The 22,204-nt window shown below is 60.7% G+C and overlaps 2 protein-coding genes across 6 annotated transcripts; both read left to right on the top strand.

Moving 5' to 3' along the window:
* Window positions 1-2,958: 2,958 nt before the first annotated feature.
* On the top strand, window positions 2,959-8,460 carry MRGBP (MRG domain binding protein). 4 transcript variants are annotated; one of them, XM_079785163.1, is made up of 5 exons: window positions 2,959-3,543; window positions 3,731-3,852; window positions 5,560-5,641; window positions 5,870-5,944; window positions 6,091-6,513. In XM_079785163.1, the coding sequence occupies exons 1-5, from the start codon at window positions 3,396-3,398 to the stop codon at window positions 6,255-6,257; spliced, it is 594 nt and encodes a 197-aa protein (XP_079641289.1). In that variant the 5' UTR covers window positions 2,959-3,395; the 3' UTR covers window positions 6,258-6,513. The 4 variants fall into 4 exon arrangements, with proteins under 4 accessions (XP_079641289.1, XP_079641290.1, XP_079641291.1 ...); XM_079785164.1 differs by having other exon boundaries at window positions 2,960-3,543; window positions 6,094-6,513; XM_079785165.1 differs by having other exon boundaries at window positions 2,964-3,543; window positions 6,124-6,513.
* A 2,446-nt stretch (window positions 8,461-10,906) lies between these two features.
* On the top strand, window positions 10,907-19,506 carry OGFR (opioid growth factor receptor). 2 transcript variants are annotated; one of them, XM_079784166.1, is made up of 7 exons: window positions 10,907-11,112; window positions 13,447-13,510; window positions 14,013-14,091; window positions 16,003-16,081; window positions 16,811-16,877; window positions 17,374-17,522; window positions 18,053-19,506. In XM_079784166.1, the coding sequence occupies exons 1-7, from the start codon at window positions 11,033-11,035 to the stop codon at window positions 19,032-19,034; spliced, it is 1,500 nt and encodes a 499-aa protein (XP_079640292.1). In that variant the 5' UTR covers window positions 10,907-11,032; the 3' UTR covers window positions 19,035-19,506. The 2 variants fall into 2 exon arrangements, with proteins under 2 accessions (XP_079640292.1, XP_079640291.1); XM_079784165.1 differs by having other exon boundaries at window positions 13,442-13,510; window positions 18,053-19,505.
* The last annotated feature ends 2,698 nt before the right edge of the window (window positions 19,507-22,204 follow it).

Raw genomic sequence — 22,204 nt, 5'->3', positions numbered from 1 at the left:
GCTTCCTACACACTGGCCCACGGGCTCCCCGGGGCCACAGGAGGGGAGAGCGGAGGGGCTGGGCCTGTCAGTTCCAGCAGGGCAAATGAGGGGTACCCGTGGGACCCCCCTCTCAGGGAAGATGAGAGAGTGGGGGATCACATGGGCAGAGTGCAAAGCCTGGCACCCCACTTAGCATAGTGGACCAGTTACCCAGTATTCCTGTGCCTCGGTTTCCCCAACACAAACAGGATAATAATGGCCATTGGCACAGAATAACCAGGAAACCCTCCTCTCCGCTTGGTCCCTGCAGTCCCAGGGGAGGCCATCAGCTCTCACAATCACCCTTTGCCAGCCGGACAAAGGTCCTCCAGCAGGGCCTGGCGCTAATGACAAGGGGCTGTGCCCAAGGGCGTGGAAGGCCCGTATCCCACAACAAGAACTGGGAAGGGGAGCGATGATGGAAAGCAGCTCTGCCGCCTCCCCGGCCCACTGCGAGGCAACCGGAGAGCAGCTGGCGGCACCCCATGGTGCCCTCACCTCAAGACACCTGGGGACTGCTCTCAACAGCGCCCCCCCAGGCTGACTCAGCAGCGCGGGGACGCATGTGCGCTGACACATGCATGCACATACACACACAGGCACTCGTCCCCGCTAACCGGGCTGCTGGTGAGGGCCGCGCTCACACTCGGAGATGCCGGGCTACCAGAACTCCCACCCGCCTCCTCTTGGTCCATGCCACCGCCCACGGGTGCACAGGTGGACGGGTACCTCCCCGCCAGGCTTTTCCTGGCAGAAACACACAGACTGTTCAGTGAGGCAGGAGGTAATGAAGTTGATTCTTGTACACCCTTCCCTGGGGGGGGGGGGGGTCTTCTGCACCCACAAAATCAGCCCAGGAGAGCCTGGGCTGAGGTCTCCCCTGGCCATCGCAGCAGAGTCTCTCACTCCCTCCACAAATCCTGAGTGCCCAGCAGTGACAGGGCCGCCCGCCCCTCCCTCACACACGTCAGCAAGAGGTGGCACTACGGACCGGGCGGGCCCTGCCTCTCAGCACAACAAGCTGCCAACCAGACAGTAATTTAGGCAAATTTAGGAGTAGGAGCGTCAGATAAAATATAAGACGTCCAGTTAAACCTGAATTTTAAATAGTGAATAATTTTTTTATATAAGCATAACCTATGCAATATTTGAGACATACTTATACTGTAAAATTATTCCTTGTTTATCTGAAATTGGAGTTTAACTAATGTTGAATCTGGCAACCCCAAAAAGAAGTCAACCCCCCCACACCAGTCAGGGATGATCAGCCGCTGAGCCTGGCATCCTGTGGCTCCCCTCCTGCCTGGCCCAGCTCAGCCCTGCAGGGCTGTGGTGGGGACAATAATAGGACCAGGACAGGGTGCTGTGAGGATCAATGGAGCCGACCACAGCGCTTCCCTCCCCAGGCGGGACACAAGTCCCCGGGTCGTCACAGCGATTCCTCCCTCAGATGCCCTTCTGAAGAACTGGACTTCCTTTTCAAGATGCCAACCTCTGGGTGGGCCAGGTTGCAAAGGAACAGCCTTCATTTGGTTCCTGCCTGCATGCTTCTAAGGAGCCCTGGTTTGGGTCCAAACAGTGAGTGGGAGACGCCCCCTAGAGGTGAGATGTGTGGGCTGCAAGCCCCAGCTGGTAGTGGAGCAGATAGCTTGCCACTCCAGCTGGAGGTGTTTGTGGTTCCCCAGGCACCTGGGAGAGGAGGCTCTCCAATGGTAAAAGGCAAAGATGGGCCCTAACCGGTTTGGCTCAGTGGATAGAGAATCAGCCTGCGGACGGAAAGGTCCCAGGTTCGACTCTGGTCAAGGGCATGTACCTTGGTTGAGGGCACATCCCCAGTAGGGGGTGTACAGGAGGCAGCTGGTTGATGTTTCTCTCTCATTGATGTTTCTAACTCTCTATCCCTCTCCTTTCCTCTCTATGAAATATTTATATTTTTAAAAAGGCAAAGATGGGGTGGGAGTGAGCAGAGAGTGAATGTGGCCAAGGAGCAGGTGTCCAGGGCACAGTAAAGAGGTTATAATGGAGGGCCACCCTCCACTGAGCACTTGCTGCGTTTGGGAGCCCGTGTTAAGCAGCCCTGCTTCTGCCTTGCGGCCACCACTGAGTCAAATCCCACTCTGGGCCAAGGCAGAGGAGCACCGGCCAGGCGGGACCAGAACTCCCAGCTACCTCAGGGCTCCCACTGCAGAATCCTCTCTGGGCCACCTCTCCTGCTGGAATTGTGGGGACTGCATCACCCGCAGCCCCCTTCACAGATGGGAAGCCGAGGTTCAGGCCCCAGCCGGCTGACCCCGCTTTGAGTCCACGTGGCTGTCCCAGAGTCTACGCGGGCCAAGGGGCAGCGCTCAGCGGCTGGCTCCAGCTGTTTACTATGAAGCCCGAACTGTATCCGGGACACTGAGTAGACAGGCGGCTGGCAGGGCAGAACCCTCGCAATACCCCTGGGAATGCGCCCTTGTTGGTCCAATCGCACGCAGGAGGAAACTGAGGCCTAAAGAGGCTCTGTGCCTGGCGCGACTCACACAGCTTGCAGGCGGCAGAGAAAGGGACCCGCAAGCCCCATGGAGGAGTCTACAACCATAGGGAGCCAAAGAGCGCACTGCCCGCGGGTCCGGGGCTAGGGCACCACGGGGCGTGGCCGGGCAGGAATGGGCGGGGCGGGGCGGAGGCCCGGGATGCCTTGATTGGGTGCTGCTTTGATTCGTCACTGGGCTGCTGCCTCCCAGCCGCAGCCCCACCTTGACCACGCCCCAGGGCAAGACTCCGCCCCGGCCCCGCCCCGCCCCCGGCCGCGGTTTGGGCGCCGACTAGCGGTTAACCCTCCCTCTGGCCCGACCCGGCCCTGCCTCGGCCACGCCCCGGTGCGGACCGCAGTTAACTTGCGCCGGGGTCTCTCGGGACCTCTCCGGGGCCCCACCCGGGCTAACCCCCCAGGCGCCCGCCCACCTGTTCCCGTTGCGCAGAAGCCGCTTTGTGCAGTGCTCAGACCAGAGGCAATAGAAGCCCTTTAAAGCCCACACTGGCGGAATTGACTGTGGCCTGTTCTTAGTTCTTAATCGCTTTATTGGGGTGTAATTTGCAATTCCGCCATTTACATTCGACGGGGTTTACCCAGAGTTGTGCAGCGATCTCCTCAACCTAATTTAGAGCGCCACCATCCCCTTCCCCCAAATCTCCATTTCCGGAGGTCCGCGCTGCGTTACTCGGCCGCACCGCCAGGGGGCGCCGCGGGCGCGCGCCGGGATCCACCCTCTGCTGAGCCTGCGCCTGCGTGCTGAGCCTGCGGAGCACGCACCCCGGCGAGTGCGCTTGCGCGGAGCCGTGGCCCCGCCGCTCCCGCCGCTCCCGCCGGGGGCTCGTCGCTGAGCCGGGCCATGGGGGAGGCCGAGGTGGGCGGCGGGGGCGCGGCGGGCGACAAGGGGCCGGGGGAGGCGGCCACTAGCCCCGCCGAGGAGACGGTGGTGTGGAGCCCGGAGGTGGAGGTGTGCCTCTTCCACGCCATGCTGGGCCACAAGCCCGTCGGTGAGCGGGCGCCGCGGACCTGCGTGGGGGCGGGGCGAGCCGGCAACGGCCAGGGGCGCGCGCCGGGCGGAGCCCCCTTCCCCCGACCCTGCCCGGGTTCCCGCGCCCCGCCTCTGCCTCTTCTTTACCCCTTCCCCACCGACGCCTGCCCTCCGCCCCTCCCTCCAACCTGAGCCTTCTCCCGCAGGTGTGAACCGGCACTTCCACATGATCTGTATCAGGGACAAGTTCAGCCAGAACATCGGCAGGCAGGTGCCGTCCAAGGTCATCTGGGACCACCTGAGCACCATGTATGACATGCAGGCGCTGGTGAGCTGGGCCCCGCCCTCCCCAGTCCCCCAAGGCCGAGCCCCTTCCTCCCCAGACGGAGCTGGCAGCGGTGTCCCCTCCAGACCTCCTGGGTCTGTCCTCAGAGAGCCTGCGTCCTCGTGGGGCCCGTTCCTTCAACCAGGTAGCTCCGAGTGGGGCTGAAGAAAGCACAGACCTAGTGATGATAGCTGGTTACCTGTGCAGAACCTCCTGTAGATTGGTGATCAGTGAAAGTCTCTCCAGGGAGGTAACGCCGGAGCCCAGGCCCAAGGGAGGGGGCCCTCACGCGGGCATCTGTCCTATGGGAGGTCCCAGGAGTGCTCCAGGCAGGAAGTGCCCACACTTCGGTCAGGTTAAGGTGAATGTGGTGGCTTCTGTGAGAACCAGACAGGCGGGCTTCAGGCCTGCTGGGACTCCCAGCTGGCCAGGTTACCTAGGTAACCAGGAGGGCCAAAGGGACAGGTGTTCCCCACAGAGGAACAGCAGGAGATCAGAGGAGGGCACCCACCTGGGGTCGAGGCAGGAGCCTAAGCCGGGTCAGGGAAGGCTTGCCAGCCCCCCGGCCTTCTGTCCAGACCCTGTGCTGTCCCTTGCATCTTGTCGACCTCCGGCAAGTCCTTTGCCTCTGCTTGTCATGGGTCACAGCTGTGCCCTGGAGCTGGCTGCTGTTTATGCACAGCCCCTTTGAGGGTCAGCTGCTGCACTAGAGGGGTTCTTCTGGGGTGGCCTTGGGTGCAAAGCTCCCATGTCTGTCTTGTGTGGGGTCACCTGGACCACAGGCACTTCCCACACCCTGACTTCAGGCTGCTGGGGCCGGAAGTGGGACATGGAGATGAGAGCAGCAGAGCCTGGTGTCCTCGGGGAGACAGGCAGGCAGCTCTGAGGCACAGACACTAGCGCGGGAGGCCCACATGACAGGCCCCAGGAGGCTGCAGTGCACACCCAGAGCTCTCAGCTCAGGACAGCAGCCCTCTCCCTCTTCCTGTCATGGCCTGTCACTCAGGTATGAGCAAGACCTCAGGGATGGTACTGCCTAGACCCCAGCACCACTCTGGCCCTTGTTAGCACAAGTCCCTGGACCCTACCCGCAGCGTGAGCAGGGGGGCCAGCAGCCAGTGGGTCACTGCGGCCAGAGATGCTGATCAGCACGTTGACGGCGGGCCGCCTGTTGACATGGCTCCCCTGTGGGTGGCGGGTGGAAGCCCGTTTCCCGAATCCCCTCCCACCAACTCACCTTCCCTCGTCCAGTGTTCCGTGTATCAGGGTCTCTGTCCCTTCTGGCACACGTGACGTGCAGGACAGGTGGAACCTGACACGCCGTCGGGGCCTCGGGTGTCTGCTCTCCTCACCTGCTTTCTGTGGGTGGCTTTCTCTGCCCGCACGCCCTGTGTCCAGGCTGCCGGCTGCCACTGCCCTCTGAGCGTGTGGCAGCTGCTGCGGCTCTGCCCTGAGGCGTGTGCCAGCAGGGAGGCGGCCCAGCGCATCTCAGGTGACACTGACCAGCATTCTTCTCACCAAGACTCCTGCCTGGCTGGCGCTGGAGCTGTGCCCTCCCTGGCTGGCGCCTGCCCACCTCCGCAGCCTCAGGGCGACACTGTGTACTCACTGGGTGCTCCTGAGGTGGCTCTTACACATTTTTAGTCACTTCCTAAAATCACATCATCTTTTTTGTTTCTTAAAAAAACTAAACTTCCTGTTTGCCATCAGCACGAGTCTGAGATTCTTCCATTCCCAAACCCAGAGAGGAACTTTGTCCTCCCGGAAGAAATCATTCAAGAAGTCCGCGAAGGTGAGACTTGGACAGGGTTAGGTTTGGGAATAGGGGAAGGCGGGAGGTGGGCGAGGGTGGTGGTGTCAGGGTGAAGGGCATGAGCCTCGGGAAGAGTGAGGGTCTCTGGCCTGTGAAGCTCAGCCCACCCGGATGGTCGGGAGCAGCCCAGCCTGAGCCGCCCCAGGTTGAGCCAGGCTAGTCACCCAGTAATGTGGGCGTTCAGTGAGGGCAGCTGTCTCCCCACAGGAAAAGTGACCATTGAAGAGGAAATGAAGGAGGAAATGAAGGAAGACATGGACCCCCACAATGGGGCTGATGATGGTAAGTGTGTAGCTTCTCCCGTCCCTCCACCGGGGTCCCGGGGGACACAGCACCCACCCCTGGCAAGGCCTTCCCGCAGGGCGCAGCGCAGGTCCCCAGCCTGTATTTCTAGCCCGTTGCAGCCACAGCTACTCTATCTGGTCCAGCAGTTGAAAGGCAGCTTCCATCTGCTCGGGCAGGAGCCTCGCCGGGCATGGACATCGTGCGTGTGGCCGACACCATGACTGAACCCCAGGGCGGCCCCGGGCACCGGCGGGCCCAGGCAGGTGGACCCAGTGTGCAGTGCCGGAGGCCCCAGTACAGGACAAACTGAGTAGCAAAGCTGGCTCCACCTGCAGCACGGGCGTGAGTGCGGCCAGGGCGGGCCCTGCAGCCTGAGCGCGGTGCCCGAGGCCCCTCGGTGGGCACACCCTCAGGAGGCCCAGGTGCTCTGGGGGCCGGGCGGGCGCCCCAGCTCAGGAGAAGCTTGTGGGTTCAGAGCGTCATGTGTGTAGATACAGAATTTTCTAACCGAACAAGAAGAAGAAATAAAATTCTGGATATTCTGTTTTCAGCCAAATGATTTTGTTTCCCAGTTTTTTCATCTTCAGGAAGCTTGGGGAAAGCAACCGAAAAGTGCAGCAAAGACAGAGACAAGAACTCCTCAGACTTGGGGGCCAAGGAAGGGGTGGACAAGCGCAAGCGCAGCCGCGTCACCGACAAGGTCCTGACCGCCAACAGCAACCCCTCCAGCCCCAGTGCTGCCAAGCGGCGCCGGACTTAGATGCTCCTCAGAGAAGGGCTGGCAGGGGTCAGGTGCTCGGCCCCTGCTGCCCGCCCTGGGCCCGGCGGTCTGTGGCACCCACACCCCTAGAAACGGGATCACGGCTTAGGTGGAGTGTGCTTTGTGTCCGTTCCGCTGCTCTCTGCACCAGCGGCCCGAGCTACAGCTGCATGCCAGAGAGACCTGGAGGAATGAGCAGCAATGCCGTGGTCCCCGCCCGCCCAGGAGCACCAGTCTTCCCACTGGGCCGTCTGTCCATCTGTCCGCTGCGCTTGCTCAAGTGACTGCGTCCTCAGGAGAAAGGCCAAACAAGCCGCATGCAGCGGCCCCTCCCTCAGCGCCTGAGACACAGCTGGGTGCTTGGCCTCATTCACTTGTACTGTAACGATGTGTATAATGTGGTTGATATTTCACTATTTAATTTCTAAGAAGCCTATTTTACTAGTGTTTTATATGAAAAAATACTGCAGAAGTTAAAAACCTATGTTGTATTTTTTCCAAGATGTTTTGTTTTCAGGTAATGAGCGATGGGATAATTTTTGCTCAGTTTTTATATGCCAGACACAGAGAATTTGTGGTTATTTTTGTATTACTGAGTAACTTGCAAACAGACCAAATGAGTGAGTGGAGGGGAGGCGGACAGGAGCTGATGGCCGGGCCGGGGGCCTGTGGAGCATTAAAGCACAGAAAGCAACCTGGGCTTGTGTGATTTTCATACCAAAATCAGTTGCTTTGTCTACAGTAGGAAGTCTTTATTTTTCCAAGATTGATAACTAAGCGTACACTTAGATGTACTTGACTCACTTGATACAATGTAGGTGCAACTCGTAACAGGTGACAGGTGCGGAGTGTGAGTGGCTGTGACAGGCCCTCGACGGGAGAGAAACGAGGCACAGCTGCGCCTCCTCCGCACTGGACGTCGCCTGTGCCCGGGGCTGTGACTGCTGTGCACGGCAGAAGTCCACCAAGTGATGGAGAGCCAGCCGGCACACCGACAACAGGCCCCTGAGTTCCCGCCCACCCAGCAGCCTTCCCACCGTCTGGGAGCAGGAAGTCAGAACTTGCTGCGGCCCGTCCAGGACCCTGTGCTGAGAGGCCGCCCAGCATCAGGGTGGAGGCTGGCCTGCGCCAGACCCATTCCTTCAGGGCCTTGAAGACATTGCCGGCACCCTGCCTCCCAGCAGGCCGACGGTGCTTGGCACAGAGTGTCTGCACCAGGGTCTGCTGACCTGAGCGGCTGCTCTCGGCGTCCACCCTGTACTGGAACTGCAGCAGAAGCTGGCGCTCCGAGGCCTGGGGGCCCCATGGTGTGGTCAGCACCTGCCGCATGGAGCAGGGATTAGACAGAACCCAGGGTGGTCGAGGCTGCCTTCCCCACACCCTCCTGCCACTGCCCTTGCCCCAGGGATGCAGTCCCAGAGGTCTGCACAGCACACACCACGCTCCCAACTGTCCTCGCAGCAGAGCAGGCAACAACTCTTCATGGGAAGAGAGCAGCGGTCTGCCTTCTAGAGAGTTCTAGAACACATGCAGGGAGCTAGGCCCCTTGGCCTCCCTCTCACTGCCAGTGCCCACTACCCTCAGTACCCACTCTGCCAGGTCCAGAGTTGTGATGCATGAGAGAAACGGGGTGGCACTCGGCACGGGAGGGGCTCCCTTCACTAGATTTCCTGGGAAACTCCCACCTGTTACAGCGTCTTCAGAGGCCTCAGAATTTGCTGGAAAAGCCTAGTCAATAAACGTGCCTTGTTTCAATGAACATTTTACTGCACTTTAAGAAGGGTGGGCAGGTGGCCCCACTCGCCCTGTCCTGAGCAGACACTGCCTGCCCCTGCCCAGGGCTGCTCAGCCCTCACCAGCTCAGCTTCCCTGCCTGTGAGTCCAGTCCCGCTGGCTGCCTGGGATTTGTGCAGGTCCGGCTCACAGGCACCTGTGGCACGTGATGTCTCCCAGCTTAGGGGTCCAATCTGTGACAGGGGTCTTAGGCACATCCACCAGGTAGCATGGAGATTATCTGAACAAGAAAACGGGGGGGGGGGGGGTTAGAGACGAAGGCCTACAGAACAAAAAGAAGCACAGTCCTGCAACTGCTGCCCGCACAGGCGCCTCAGCGAGCAGCCCTTTGCGCCAAGGACACGGGCCTGAGCACCTGGCTTGCAGGGCCGGCGGGTGGGAACGAGGTGGTGTCTCAGGGCTCCCTGCTCTGGCCGAGCCCCCGCAAGGGGGATCCAGAAGGACTGCGGGCTCCCAAGAAGTGTTGAACACTTGCTGCAGCAGTGGGCCCGCCCGCAAGGCTAGTTGAGTAGGGGGCGGACTTTGGCCAAATAACATGGCCGCAACTATTTCTGCTGAGGGAAGTGTTAGGGCAGGAACCTGATCCCGCCTCACCAGACTCCCACAAAGAGCCCGGCCAAGCACATGGGGCAGCGAGTGAGGCCTGTGGATGGGGCACCGGTGTGATGCTCTCGGCCACCTCACGCACATGGGCAACAAGCCGCCTGGAGTGCTGAGCCCACGTGGCCTCCCCAGAGCCCCAGCTGTTCTCACAGCAGAATCTTTGGGGTGATGGGGTGTGGCTGTCATTCATAAAGCAGCAGTTGGGCAGTGTCTTAAGTCAATAAGGAGGTCTACAGTCCTGGCCCTGGCAGGAGGCAGCAGTGGGCAAACTGAATGGCAGGCTGGGGTGGTGCAGCTGGGCTACCCTCCCCAGGGCTCACAGAGAAGGGACCTGCCAACCCAAAAGCTCCCAGATCAGCAAACCCGGAATGACCCACAGCCCAGCACCACAGCCTCCATCAGAGGAGCCCCTGTACCCGGCATCATAGCCAGGGCTCCAAGGCTAACTGCAAATGGGCTAACAAGCCAGGCCCATGCCAGGCCTGTGGGCTGGCCCCCCTGCCCGGGAAATCTACCCTGGCCCTGGTGGCAGAAATGCCCAGAGCTCCGATCCTTTGGGGGAGTCACCTCTGTCCTTCTGGAAAGGGGAGCAGACTCGGCTCCGGCCAGGCGGGCTGTGCCGGAGAGTTAGCGGAGGTCGACCTGTCAGGGAGCGTGGCACCCGCACCAAGACAGGCCTCCCGCGGAGCTCCTGGGCGATTGGAAGTCTCTGTCCACTCTTGGCTGCCACCAGCTGCGCGGTACGAGGAGCGAACCATCCCCAGGCACAGGCAGCCTGAAACCTCTCCGCTGGCTGGAGGGCCAGGAGAATCAGCGCCCCCTGCGGGGCTGGGTGTGCCCCCTCCTGTGGCCCGTCACCCACAGGCCGCGCTCCTCACGGCCGAGCCTACGAGCGAGTGGACTGGGTGTCCGCTGCCTTTGCGATGATGACGTGGAGCTGCGTTCTGGGCGACGGTTTTACCTGGAGCGACCACCCCCAAGTTTCATCTTGAGGGCGAGTCACCCACTTTGCTGGAGCGCTTGTCACCCAGCAGACGTCAGAGCCAAGGTTGATAGGGACCCACAGTCACTGGGACATTTGCAGCTGCAGGTAATTTTCACCTCCCAGCTCCTGGGTGACCCGTCATTTCTGCCTCCTGGGGTTGGGGCGCAGTGACTCAGGGCGCTGCAGACACTCCTGCTGGCCTCCAAGGAGCAAACTGCCGCTGTGAGCCCCTGTGGAGGGGACACAGCGCCCTCTGTCCCACAGTCTGAGGAGCTTGGAGGTACCTAGATGGCTCCCCAAACCAGCCTCTGATGGACCGCAGACCAGCTGACACCCGCAGGGCACCCTGGTGGGGTAGATTCACTGGGGGACAACTTCCAGGCAATCCCCCCTCCTGGGGGCATCCTCCAAGGGCATTCTCTGGGGGGAAGGGACATCTGGGGGGGCATGTCCTCCAGGGGACATCCGGGGGGGACCTCCAAGGGGGAGGCGTTCTCGGAGGGGAGAACATTGGGGGAAATCCTCGGGTGGGAGGTGATCTAGGCGGGGTTCTAGGGACAGGCACCCTCAGTGGACAACCTCCAGGGCTGCTCTTCAGGGGGCAGCCTCCTTGTGAGAAGCCCCAGGCTGGCATCTTGGGATGGGGCACACCCTCTAGGGGAGACGTTCTGGGCAAGGGAAGGGGAATTTGGGGTCGGGGCGTCTCGGGCGGACAGCCCCAGGGCACGTACTTCCAGGGCGGGCGCCCTGGGCGGGCGGAGTCGGCAGCCCCGCCCCGCCCCGCCCCGCCCCGCCCCCGCGCTTCCTCCGGGTTTCACTTTCGCTTCCGGCGGAGCGCGGTCCCGCCGCCACCCGAGCATGGACGACCCGGACCGCGACTCCACCTGGGAGGACGAGGACGAGGAGGAGGAGGACGGCGGGGGCCCGAGCGCCGGGGACGACGATGGCGAGGCCGGCGCCCTGGGAGATGCGGAGGACGAGGACGAGGACGAGGACGAGGAGGCGCGGCCCAGCGCGCTGCAGGTGCAGCCCCGCACCCCCACGCCCCGGGAGGCCCGCACCCCGAGACCCGTGGTCCCCGCTCCCAGGAGACCCGCGATGCCCCGCACCCCAGAGACACCGTCCCCCGCACCCCAGAATGGGGGCCAGGCCCTGATCTGGGAAAAACTGTCCACTCCCCCTCCCCCCGCCGGGAGTGTGGGGGGACGGGGGCATCTCCTGGAGACCCGACTTGGGGCCCAACTCCCTCGCCAGCTATGCCCTTTCCCCACCCTGGTCCTCCTGCCCCCTCATAATCTGATGGACACCCTGGGATCTGCCCCTGCTTGCTGCCCCCACCCCCACCTGACCCAGACAGGAGGCTTTGCGGAGAGACCCAGGGCCGCCCTAAGACAGGTGCCCAGGACTGAATCTGTGTGGTGGTGACATTTCCTCAAAAGGATGCCCCTGGCACACCCTTGACCTCCTCTCTCTGTCACATCCACCTCCAGGCCCGTGGCTCTGTCTTCTAGATCCCAGCGCTCTGCTGGCCACCTCCACTGCCCCTCAGGGAGCACCCCGGCCTTTCCCCACCCTCCTGCTCCCCTCCACGCCTGACCCCCCCCCGCTGTTCCTCTGGGCCGGGGCTGGCCTTCCCCCTCCTGGAGGTGCCTTGGAGGCTGCATTATGTGCCATGGGAGCCCGGGCCCCTGGCTGTGCCCAGTGGTTACTTCTGGTTACCCTTGGTTACTCATTAGCACTGTTACTTTTGTTGCCACCCAGTACTTGTCTTGCCACTGGTTACTTGTTAGCAGGGGCTGTTTGCTAGCACTCGCTGGGGTGTGGGGGCCACAGGAGTTAGGGAGGGATGGTACCCGGAATGGTAGCCGTCACCCTGTGTCCCAGTTGCTTTTGGATTAAAGCGTCTTAACTGCGTGTCTAGAGAATCTTGAAGCCATCAGGTGGTCTCTGGGATGGATTCTCCCTGGACCAGAGAACGCTGGTTTTCAGGTTTATCTGAATGTCTTAAAGTGATCAATGCGAGGGACCCCGAGCGGCTCCTGGGCCTGCCTGAAAGGCAGCGGCCTAAGCACATCCAGTGTTTTGGGCAGGGACAAGTCCCTGAGGAGGCAGGCTGGGCAGTGGTCAGGGTCATGGGCCTGGAGTCACCAGGCAGGAATCCGGTTCTGTCCCCCAGCAGGTGTGGCGAGGGTTAGGTGGAGGACGCTGTCCTCCCCCCGTTCCACAGGCCACGCTGCTCTGGCGCCTTGCCCACCCTGTAAGATGCCCATGACCTCTGACCCCTTCCCAGAGGACTCCACCCTGCAGTGCTGCCCCGTGTGGTGCCCCACTGGCCCAGGGGCAGGAGAAACAGAAACTGGTGGAGAAGTGGGACATGCACCTCCTGAGTTTCGGTTTTGTTCTCTGGCCCTTGGCCTGTAGGAGAGAACCTAACCAGCTGGCAGGGGGCAGCCCTGGGCCTGGCTGGAGTTCAGACCATTGAGGGGGGCTGGGGGCTGGGGAGGGGCTGGAGCCTGGAGCCGCAGTGGTGGACCTGGCCTCCTGACCCCTCCGGCACTTCTTGGCTCTTCCCAGGTCCTGGGACCCAGCTGTCTCCCCAGGATGAGCTACCTCTGCCCTGCCCCCTCACCCTCCCCCAGCCTCAGTCAGACAGCTGGGCTCAGCCCTGCCTGTGCCCCCTACCCTGTAATAGGTGGGTGGGGCTGCATTTCCTTAGCTTCCTGCTCACCAGTTACCTCCCATCCTTCCCAGGACCCCAGGGTGCTTGGCCTGTGGAGACAGGGCTGCTGGGGTGGGGAGGGAAGCGAGGAGCCTCTGACGTGGTGCAGAGAAGGGCTGGTGGCCAGGAGACCCAGGGTCTGGCCCCTGAGCAGTGGGATTGCGTGGGATGGGACTGGCGCCCTGGGCTTTGGGCATTCGTTCCTTCATCAGACCCTGTGACGAGCGTGTGGGCCCTTCTAGGGCTGTAAGTGGCAAGGCACTGTCCTTGGGCACAAGCCTGGTGACAGTTTCCAGCCCAGTGCAAGGAGGAAGTGCTACCGAAGGCGGGTTCCTGGGGAGATATAACTGCAGCTGAGGGGGGTGGCCAGCAAACACAGAGGAGGAAGTGAAGCTGGAGATTGGAGGGCTGCCCCCCAAGAATGTCCCCAGGAGCCCGGGGGTCCTGAGGGCTGAGCAGGGGGCAGGCCTCACTCCAACCACTCTGGGCTCCTCTGGCTTTGTTGACATCTGGCCCAGGTCCTTGCTGCCCTCACCAGGACGGGGCTCACGGGGAGGGGGGTCTGCTTGCTGGCAGGCCTCTAGGAAGGCGGGCATTTCCCATGGGGTCTCATCCTCTCTCTCCTCTTCCCAGTCTAGGATGACGGGGTCCCTAAACTGGAGAGCCATGCAGGACACACGCAGGTACCGGCACCACTACCCGGTACGTAGCTGCCTGAAGCACCCTCGAACCCTCACAGCCCCCCTGGGGCAAAACCCCGCCTTCCATTCCACCCGGATGAGGCCGGTGGCAAGTGTGCTCCTCGGCCCGCCTCTGGGGCCTCAGCGCCCTCGCCTTTCCTAGGCGTCCTGGTGCCAGCTCTCGGCACAGCCACGTGCGGCCGCACACCGCCTGCCCCGCGGTGGTCTCCTGTGTCCTCAGCCCCTGCCCTCTGCACCCGTGAGCCTCAGGAAACCCTTGGGCTGCCTCTGGGTGCAGAAGAAGGGGACCTCCCAGCACTGGCCACGTTGGGGAGGAGGAGAAGGAGGTCAGAGGGGGTGCTGACCCTAGGGGTGAGGCGCCCAGGTTGGCACATGGGGTCCTCACCAGCCTTCGGGATGTCTGGTGTTTTCCGGTGGAGAGCAATGTCCCTCCCCCAGGAAAGCTGTAGTCTGAGGCCAGCCTGTTTCTGATGATGTCACCGGCACTCTCTTTGGCTCTTTAGGATTTGATGGAAGGGGACAGCAACGGTGACATGCCAAACCTGAGTTTCTACAGAAATGAGATCCAGTTCCTGCCCAATGGTGCGTGCTGGCCTCCTGCAGCTGCCTCTGCTGCGGGTCCCCTCTCCCCTCTCTGCCTCTGGGGCTGCTGGGACCTGGACTGGGACTGGGGCACTGGGGCCTATAGTTTTCAGGTAGCTCCACAGTGCACCCCTGGAGGCTACTGAGGGGACACCAGGGCCCCAACCTGCAGCTTGGACCCCACAGGCAAACTTGCTGTGATGAACCAAGCAATAAATACGGGCGGCTTTGCAGGCCCCAAGGTCTCTGTCACACCACTTGGCTCTTCCGCCAAGTGGGAAAGCCACATGTCAACTAGTGAGTGAGTGTGGATTCACGTTTTTAAATGGTTGGAAAAATTTAAGGTAGAATAATATTTTGTGACTTGAAAATTATATGAAATCCAAATTTCAGTGTCCATGAGTGAAGTTCATATATATATGTATATGTATATATATATATATATATATATATATATATATATATGTATATGTATATGTATATATGTGTGTGTGTGTGTATGTGTGTACACTATCTAATAAAGAGGGAATATGCTAGTTGACACTCACGCCATTGCAAAGATGGCGGCGCCCACAGCCAATAAGGAGGGAATATGCTAATTGACTGTCACGCCCTCAAAGATGGTGGCGCCCAGTCCCCTCAGCCCTGCCAGGGCGGCAGGTGCATGGCAAGTCTGGGCTCGCCTGGGGGTGGGTCCGGCCACTCCACGCACCTGCTTCCGGAGTCCCCCAGTCCCCTCAGCCCCCCAGCCGCCCAGGGCCACCCGAGGCTCAGGTAACCAGGGTCAGCCGAGGTTTGCGCTGCCGGCAGTGGCAGCAGCAGAGGTGTGCTGGGGCGTCACCTTCCCGATTGCTGGGTTGCCTCCTGCCCCTGAGGGCTCCTGGACTGTGAGAGGGGGCAGGCCAGGCTGAGGGGACCCCCCCCCCCACCTCCAGTGCATGAATTTTCATGCACCGGGCCTCTAGTATATTCCTTATTGATTTCAGAGAGGAAGGAAGAGGGAGAGAGAGATAGAAACATTAGTGATGAGAGAATCATTCACCATTGATCAGTTGCCTCCTGCATGCCCCACACTGTGGGGATTGAGCCCGCAACCCTGGCATATGCCCCAACTGGGAATCGAACTGTGACCTCCTGGTTCATAGGTTGATGCACAGCCACTGAGCCACATGGGCCAGGCCATGAGTGAAGTGTTATTGGAACCGTGGTCTGTAGCTGTTTCCCTAGGGTGCAGCATAATTGCCCCAGAAGCCATGTGGCTGCACAGCCTCAAATCCTCACTCTCCGCCCCTTTGCAGAAACAGTGGCAATGGAAGACCAGCTACGGGGTGGGCTCAGCTGCAGGTTCTGTGTGAGGACAGAGTCCTGATGACAAGCCCTGGTGTGAGGGGCAGTGAGGACCTCTGGCAAAGACAGGTGCAGGTCGGGAGCACCTGTCCCTCCCTCGGGCAGAGTCCTCTCTCTGGCATCTGCTCTCAGATTGCAGAGGCCGAGGGCCTAAATTGGGTTAAAATCACATGAGATGTACAACTCAAAGCTGCAGAGCCCCAGGGTCCTCAGGAAAGGTGGGAGCTCTGGCCAGTTTGGCTCTCCGGGTAGAGCATTGGCCTGCGGACAGAAGGGTCACAGGTTTGAGTCTGGTCAGGGGCACCTACCTCCGTTGCAGGCTCAATCTCCATGCCGATCAGGGCGTGTGCAGGAAGCAACCAGTTGATTGCTTCCTGCACACGCCCACATCAATGTTTCTCTCACATCAATGTTTCTCTCTATCTCTCCCCCTCGCTTCCACTCTGTCTAAAAATCAATGGGGAAAAAATGCTTGGGTGAGGATTTTTAAAAAAAGGTGGGTAGCAGGACCGAGCTTGATTAGCTCCACGATGACTCACTGACTTGTCCCTGTGGGGCTCCTAGGCTGTTTCATTGAGGATATTCTTCAGAAGTGGAGGGACGACTACGACCTCCTGGAGGACAACCATTCCTACATCCAGTGGTGAGCAGAGGGCGAGCGTGGGGCTCGGAGCACAGGTGGGCTTGGCATCTGGGGCGGGGCTGGGACTCCTGGGGAGGAGGGGCAGAGCTGGGGGGCTGAGATGGGGCTGGACCCCTGGGGAGGAGGTGGAGGGCCTGGCTTAGGCGAGCCTCTTCCTGCAGTGCCCAGGCACACCTGGCCGGCACACTGCATCCTTTCCGAAGCCGAATGTGGTGCTTCCTGCGGGCACTGCAGGCCGGGGTTCTTAAGCTGAGAGCAGCCTCTGTGGCTGGCTGGGAGCGGAGGCTGCACGGGGGGGCAGGAAGGGCAGCGGATATGAAGCCTGCCGCACGTGGGCCCCGAGGCAGCTAGTGTGGCCTGTCCTGCGTGGCAGGGTGCTCACCGCCCCGTGTGGTAGCCCTGCAAACAGTGTGTCTTTGAGGACGGCTCCCGGGGGCCTCTCCTGGGCACAGGGACCCTCAGCATCCATGATGAGAAAGGAAGGACGAAGAACAAGAGGGACAGCTGACCGGCCTGGGCGAAGTGGCTAGCTGGTCGCCCTTGCTGCTGTAGGCCACACGTGCCTGTCCTGTGCCCTGGTCTGTGATGCCCACCCTGGAGCTCTCCTGCCCTCACCCCTGACTTTGTTGTGAGAGCCTGTGACATTTGTGGGTCTAGCGAGCCCGTCCTAGGGTTGAGTGGTGAGCCACTCCAGGCTGCTCAGAGCATTGCCTGCATCTTCTCCCACAGGCTGTTTCCTCTTCGGGAGCCAGGGGTGAACTGGCATGCCAAGCCCCTCACGCAGCGGGAGATCAAGGTGAGCCGGGCCTCTGGGGACCCCTGGGGAGCCACTCATAGGGCAAGAGCTGTAAGTCCCCCTAATTACCTTCCCTCTAAAGTGTTCCTCACCTCTGCCCCGGGCACTCCTCAGTCTTTCAGAGAAATCGCTCTACCTTGGGCCGTCTGGGGCAGGGGCTAGTCTTTGTCACCCCTTGTTAGGGCTGGAGCAAGACCCCTAGAGGGATTGATGGGGAGCCACTGGGCATGTCAGGAAGAGCAGCATGCTCCTAGGCGATGGCGGGTGCCCGGTGCCACCCTGGCAAATCCTGAGCGCTTCCCAGCAGCTTGAGGAATTCCTCTCCGGACTAGAGCAGACACTCAGGCCCTGGTGAACTGGCGGAGCTCAGAGTAGAGATGGTTACATGAAGGAGCTATAGGGCTTCTCCACCCTGAGTCGTCCAGTCCCGGCCTCGAGATGAATCAGACCTGAGGGAGGCATCGCCCACTGATGTCTGTGGGGGGCTGCTTTCCAGGCCTTTAAAAGCACCAAGGAGGCTGGGGAGCGGTTTGTCCAGGCCTACGAGCTCATGCTGGGGTTCTACGGAATCGAGCTCGAGGACCGGGACACAGGCAAGGTGCGCCGAGCGCAGAGCTACCAGAAGCGCTTCCAGAATCTCAACTGGTGAGGACCCCAGCGGGGTAGCTGGCACAGCCAGGTCTCAGGCTGAGAGGGGGACTGTGCTAGGGTTCTGGCAGTGCCCTGGGAGCCCTTGTGGGAGCAGGGACAAGCGACTGAGGCTGAGCACCCTGCTCCTTGCTTGTGTGTGTGTGTGGGGGGGGGGGGGCTGCCTGATAGGGTGTGAGGGCCTAAAGGGAGTCCCACTGGTCACTGTGCCCTACTACCCCCCGGGCTGGGTCAGCTTCAGAGCACCCCCTGTGCCTGTGGAGAAGCCAGGTGAGGAGGGGTCTGGAGGAAGTGCAGGGGATGAATCTGCCTATTGGCACAACCTACAGGAGCCCGCCCCCTCAACCCTCCTCTAGCCTTGTGGGGGAGCGGGTGTTCCATGGGACCAAGGGGACAGTCACCCTTCAAGAGGATAGAGGAGGCATCATAAACCCAGCCTACCTCCGGCTCCTGGAGGTGGGGTGCAGCCCGGTGGGAGAGGGAAAGCAGGCCTCGCGGCCCGCCCACCAGCGCCCTCTGCCCCCCAGGCACAGCCACAACAACCTCCGCATCACGCGCATCCTCAAGTCGCTGGGCGAGCTGGGCCTGGAGCGCTACCAGGCGCCGCTGGTGCGCTTCTTCCTGGAGGAGACGCTGGTGCGCCGCGAGCTGCCGGGCGTGCGGCAGAGCGCCCTGGACTACTTCGTGTTCACCGTGCGCTGCCCGCGCCAGCGCCGCGCGCTGCTGCGCTTCGCCTGGGAGCACTTCCGGCCGCGCCGCCAGTTCGTCTGGGCGCCCCACGACAAGCTGCGGAGGCTCCGGCTGCGCTCCCCGCCTCGCCCGCCCTTGCCTGCGGGCCCCGAGCCGGCCGAGGGGGAGGCGAGCCCCGTGGACGCCCCCCTCAAGGAGGGCGCACAGGGGCGGACCTGCGGACCGGGCAGGGGCGAGGGCGGGGACGGTGTGGCCGCGGGGCCCCAGCAGCCGCGCACTGAGCCCCAGGAGGAGGGAGCCCCGGAGAGGGACCTGGGAGAGGAGGCCGGGAGCCAGGGGGAGGAGGGGCCGGAGCCCGCGAGCCCCAAGGAGAGCAAGAAGAGGAAGTTGGAGCTGAACCGGCGGGAGCAGGCCCCAGGGGAGCTGGGCCCCCAGAGCGCCTCGGAGGTGGAGAAGATCGCCCTGAACCTGGAGGGCTGCGCCCTCAGCCAGGGCAGCCTCGGGGCAGGGACCCAGGAGATGGGCAGCCAGGGACCCGGGGAGACCGGGGAGACCGAGCAGCCCTGTCCCCCGCCCCCACGGGCCAAGGTGGCTGACGAGGTGAGGAAACGAAGGAAAGTGGATCAGACGCCGGCCCCCACCTGGCCCCCTGCCCCCTCAGGGCGTCCTGAGACCGGGGTGGGCGAGAATGAGGTGGAGGAGGAGGCAGAAGGTCAGGGGGTGCTGGAGCAGGGGGCCCCCAGGAGCCCGGCCCCCGCAGAACCTGCGTTGGACGAGAGGGCGGGGGCGGGGCTGGCTGCCAAGCCCCCAACGCCTTAGGCTGTGGGGCCAGCGGGCGCCCTGCTGGGCCTGCGCTGCGGGTCCCATTGCCAGCTGTCCCAGCGCCCAGCAGTGCTGGCCTCGCCGGGTCCCTGCGGCGGTAGGCGCCCAGGCCCCAGGGAAGGCCAAGGACTCCAGAGCCCTTACCTCGGCCTCCCGGCTGCCTCCCTCTGCGCCGCTGACCCTCTTTGTAAATGGGCCCTGAGGGCCTGGCGGGGCGTGGGGCTCACTTTCTTAGTCTAGTGCCCAGGCCTTTTCTGAATAAATTCACTTGATTTCGAGTGTTTTGGTGTGGATAGCGGTCCTGTGGGTGGCACGGTGGATGGGCCTGGTTCCGTGGGCCGTGCTGCTCTCTGGACTCTGGCCTAGTGGAGCAGCCCTCCGGCCTGCCCTGCCCACTGCACCCTGGTCACTGCGCGTGCGGCTGGCTTTGTTCCTTGGCTGCATTGTTACCGGTTCAGAGGAGGCTGGGACAGGCAGCGCCGCCAGCGGGGGGCAGTGTTCAGAATGCCCAGGTCTAGCCACACCTCCGCCGGCCGGGATTCTGAGTGCAGTGACGTGCTTTGGAAGCAAACTAACGCAGCCCAGCCGTGTGCTCTGTGGCTTTGTCCCTGCCCTGCCAGCCACGGCCCCCTGCTGACCCTCCACTCCAAGGCACAGCCTCCCAGGACCCCCTTGGCTGCTCCAACCTGGCACGGGCACAGTGCATCCCCTGCTATAGCAGGCCCTCGCCCCAGGACACGGGGAGGCCCAGCCTGGCTTCAGCCCCTGAGCCAGGAGCCCTCCCTTCCTGACACTGGCATGGGGGGACTTGGCAGAGGGCCACACACACTTGCCTTTGCACAAATGAAGTGATGAGCTCACTGCTCTCCTGAGGAAGGAGGGAGCTGCGGAGGGCGATCCGCCTCCTTTCCATGAAAAGCATTGACAATTCGCTAGTCCCGGGAGGGCAGGGGGGAGGGGGACTCGGATGTGACAGACAAATTGGAAGTCATTTTGGAGGGAGAGACCCTGCCTGAACTCTCCAGCACCCACATGGGGGAGGGGCATGTCCTTATCCTCTGCACCACAGAGGCACTGAGTGCTGATGTGGGTGTGGGACGTCAAACACTGAGTCAGGGACTCCAGTGGTCGGGGTCCTGGGTGAGAGCCTGTGGGGTTCAAGTTCAGATAGAGAAGCTTGATGCCAGAAGGAAACTCCACTGGAGTCGCCCTGGGGTCTATGCCCAGCAGTGGGGAACTAGGGACAGCCAGGCAGCTCCAGTACACTGACCCCCAAGCTCTGGCCCCTATCCCCCAGTCCCAGGCCACTGCAGCTGTTTGGGCTTGGCGGCAGGGGCCGCTCTGGGGAGTGGGAAGGGGGGCGGGGCGTGTTTCCCATCAGCAGGATGGAAGGGTTTGCTAGGAGCTGGGGCTGGGTGTGTTGCGGGCAGTGGAGCAGGATGCCAGATACCAGGTGGCTCCTGAAGGAGCTGGAGGCCAGTGGGCTTCCTTGGGAGTTGAGGGGCAGCTGGGAGGGACTGAGACTGGAGCTGGGGGGAACCGATCTTGCTCCCCAGACCCCGGGCTTGGGGTGGCGGTGGAGGGCTTCCCCAGCCCACTGCTCTCTGTAAGACCAGGGTGGCTCCGGTTCTGCCGGAGGGCAGGAGCTCAGCCTGCGGCCCAGCCTGAAGCGGTTCTTGGTAGCCGGGTGCTTCCCTGAGGCTCCCTTTCATGGTTCATCCATCGCCTCTCATTTGAATTCACTTCGTCTCAGACGTCCTGCGTTCCCACCTGGCTGGCGTGGCTCAGTGGTTGAGCATCGACCTATAAACCAGGAGGTCATGGTTCAATTCCCGGTCAGGGCCGATGGATCCCTAGTGTGGGGCATGCAGGATGCAGTCGATCAATGATTCTCTCTCTCATTGATGTTTCTCTCTCTCTCTCTCTCTCCCTCTCCCTTCCTCTCTGAAATCAATAAAATCTCATATTTAAAAAATATATTTTTTAAAAAGTCCTGCATTCCCACATGTGGAAATGAAGCTGACACGTGTGCCGTGACCTCTAAATGTTCAGATATCTTGGGGTGGGCCTGTAGGTGACCTGGATGTTGGAGAGGCCCCTAGGGTAAGGTGACCAGACGTCCCGCTTTTGGCGGGACAGTCCCGATTTTTAACAATTTGTCCCGCGTCCCGCGGCGTTTTAAAAAAGTCCCGATTTTTGGAAAGAATGCATGACAAGCTAGGGAAAGGTAGGAGAACGGGAAGGGAATATACGGTTTTCGGCGGCCATGTGGCTATTTAGCCAGGATATGAGTTTTATATTATTTTTGTTAATTTTATAATGTTAAACTTTAATAATAACCAATAATTGTTGAGAACTGATTATCAAGAACTGCTTATCAAAGTTCGCATTGTTGATCAGTTGTTAGAATTCGACCACCATTGTTTGGACTTAATGAACAATGGCATTTTTTGGGATTGGCAACGACGAAAACATTTTGTAACTGTCTCTCAGACGATACGCATCGTACTGCGTGCTAGTAAGCTAGTTAAACAAGTGATGTCATTACAAATCAGCTATTCAGATAATTTAGGTAAGTAATTTATTTACTTATTTCATAAATACATAAATTTTCTTGAATTTAGCAGACAGTACTCGTATTATTTATATTTTATAATGGCGGCAAAAAGTCTAGCGCCCGCCTTGAAAGTGACACTTATGACTTATGTTACGGCAAATTCATGACCTTTTAAACAACGACAGCAATCTACAAAAAAAAAAAATTCACTCAAATGAGAAATATGCCAAAGAATAAAATAATACTATACATAATTTTTTATTTATTATACTTGTAAATTGTACTTACGTTGAAATTTTAAAAATATATTACAATACTATTTTTGCATTCTATGAAAAATTTTGTTGCTCCATATAGACCAAATTTTTAATCAAGAACCGCCCCCCCCCCCCCCCCCCCGGTCAATGGTGTCCCGCTTCACCAATGTTAAAATCTGGTCGCCTTACCCTAGGGGGGCCATGGAGGCCACCTGGACCCAAGTGCTGCCCCTTCCCCTCCCAGAGTGAGCAATCAGTTTGCCCAAATCCAGGGACCCCTGAGCTGCCAGGGGCTTGTGGGAAACGGAGCACCTGACTCAGCCTCAGAGTCCCTATTCATCACCGTTTGCTCA

The sequence above is a fragment of the Cnephaeus nilssonii genome (genome assembly GCF_951640355.1).
Source record: "Cnephaeus nilssonii genome assembly, chromosome: 11".
In the NCBI taxonomy this organism is placed as follows: domain Eukaryota; kingdom Metazoa; phylum Chordata; class Mammalia; order Chiroptera; family Vespertilionidae; genus Cnephaeus; species Cnephaeus nilssonii.
This window is presented reverse-complemented; position numbering and strand designations above follow the sequence as displayed.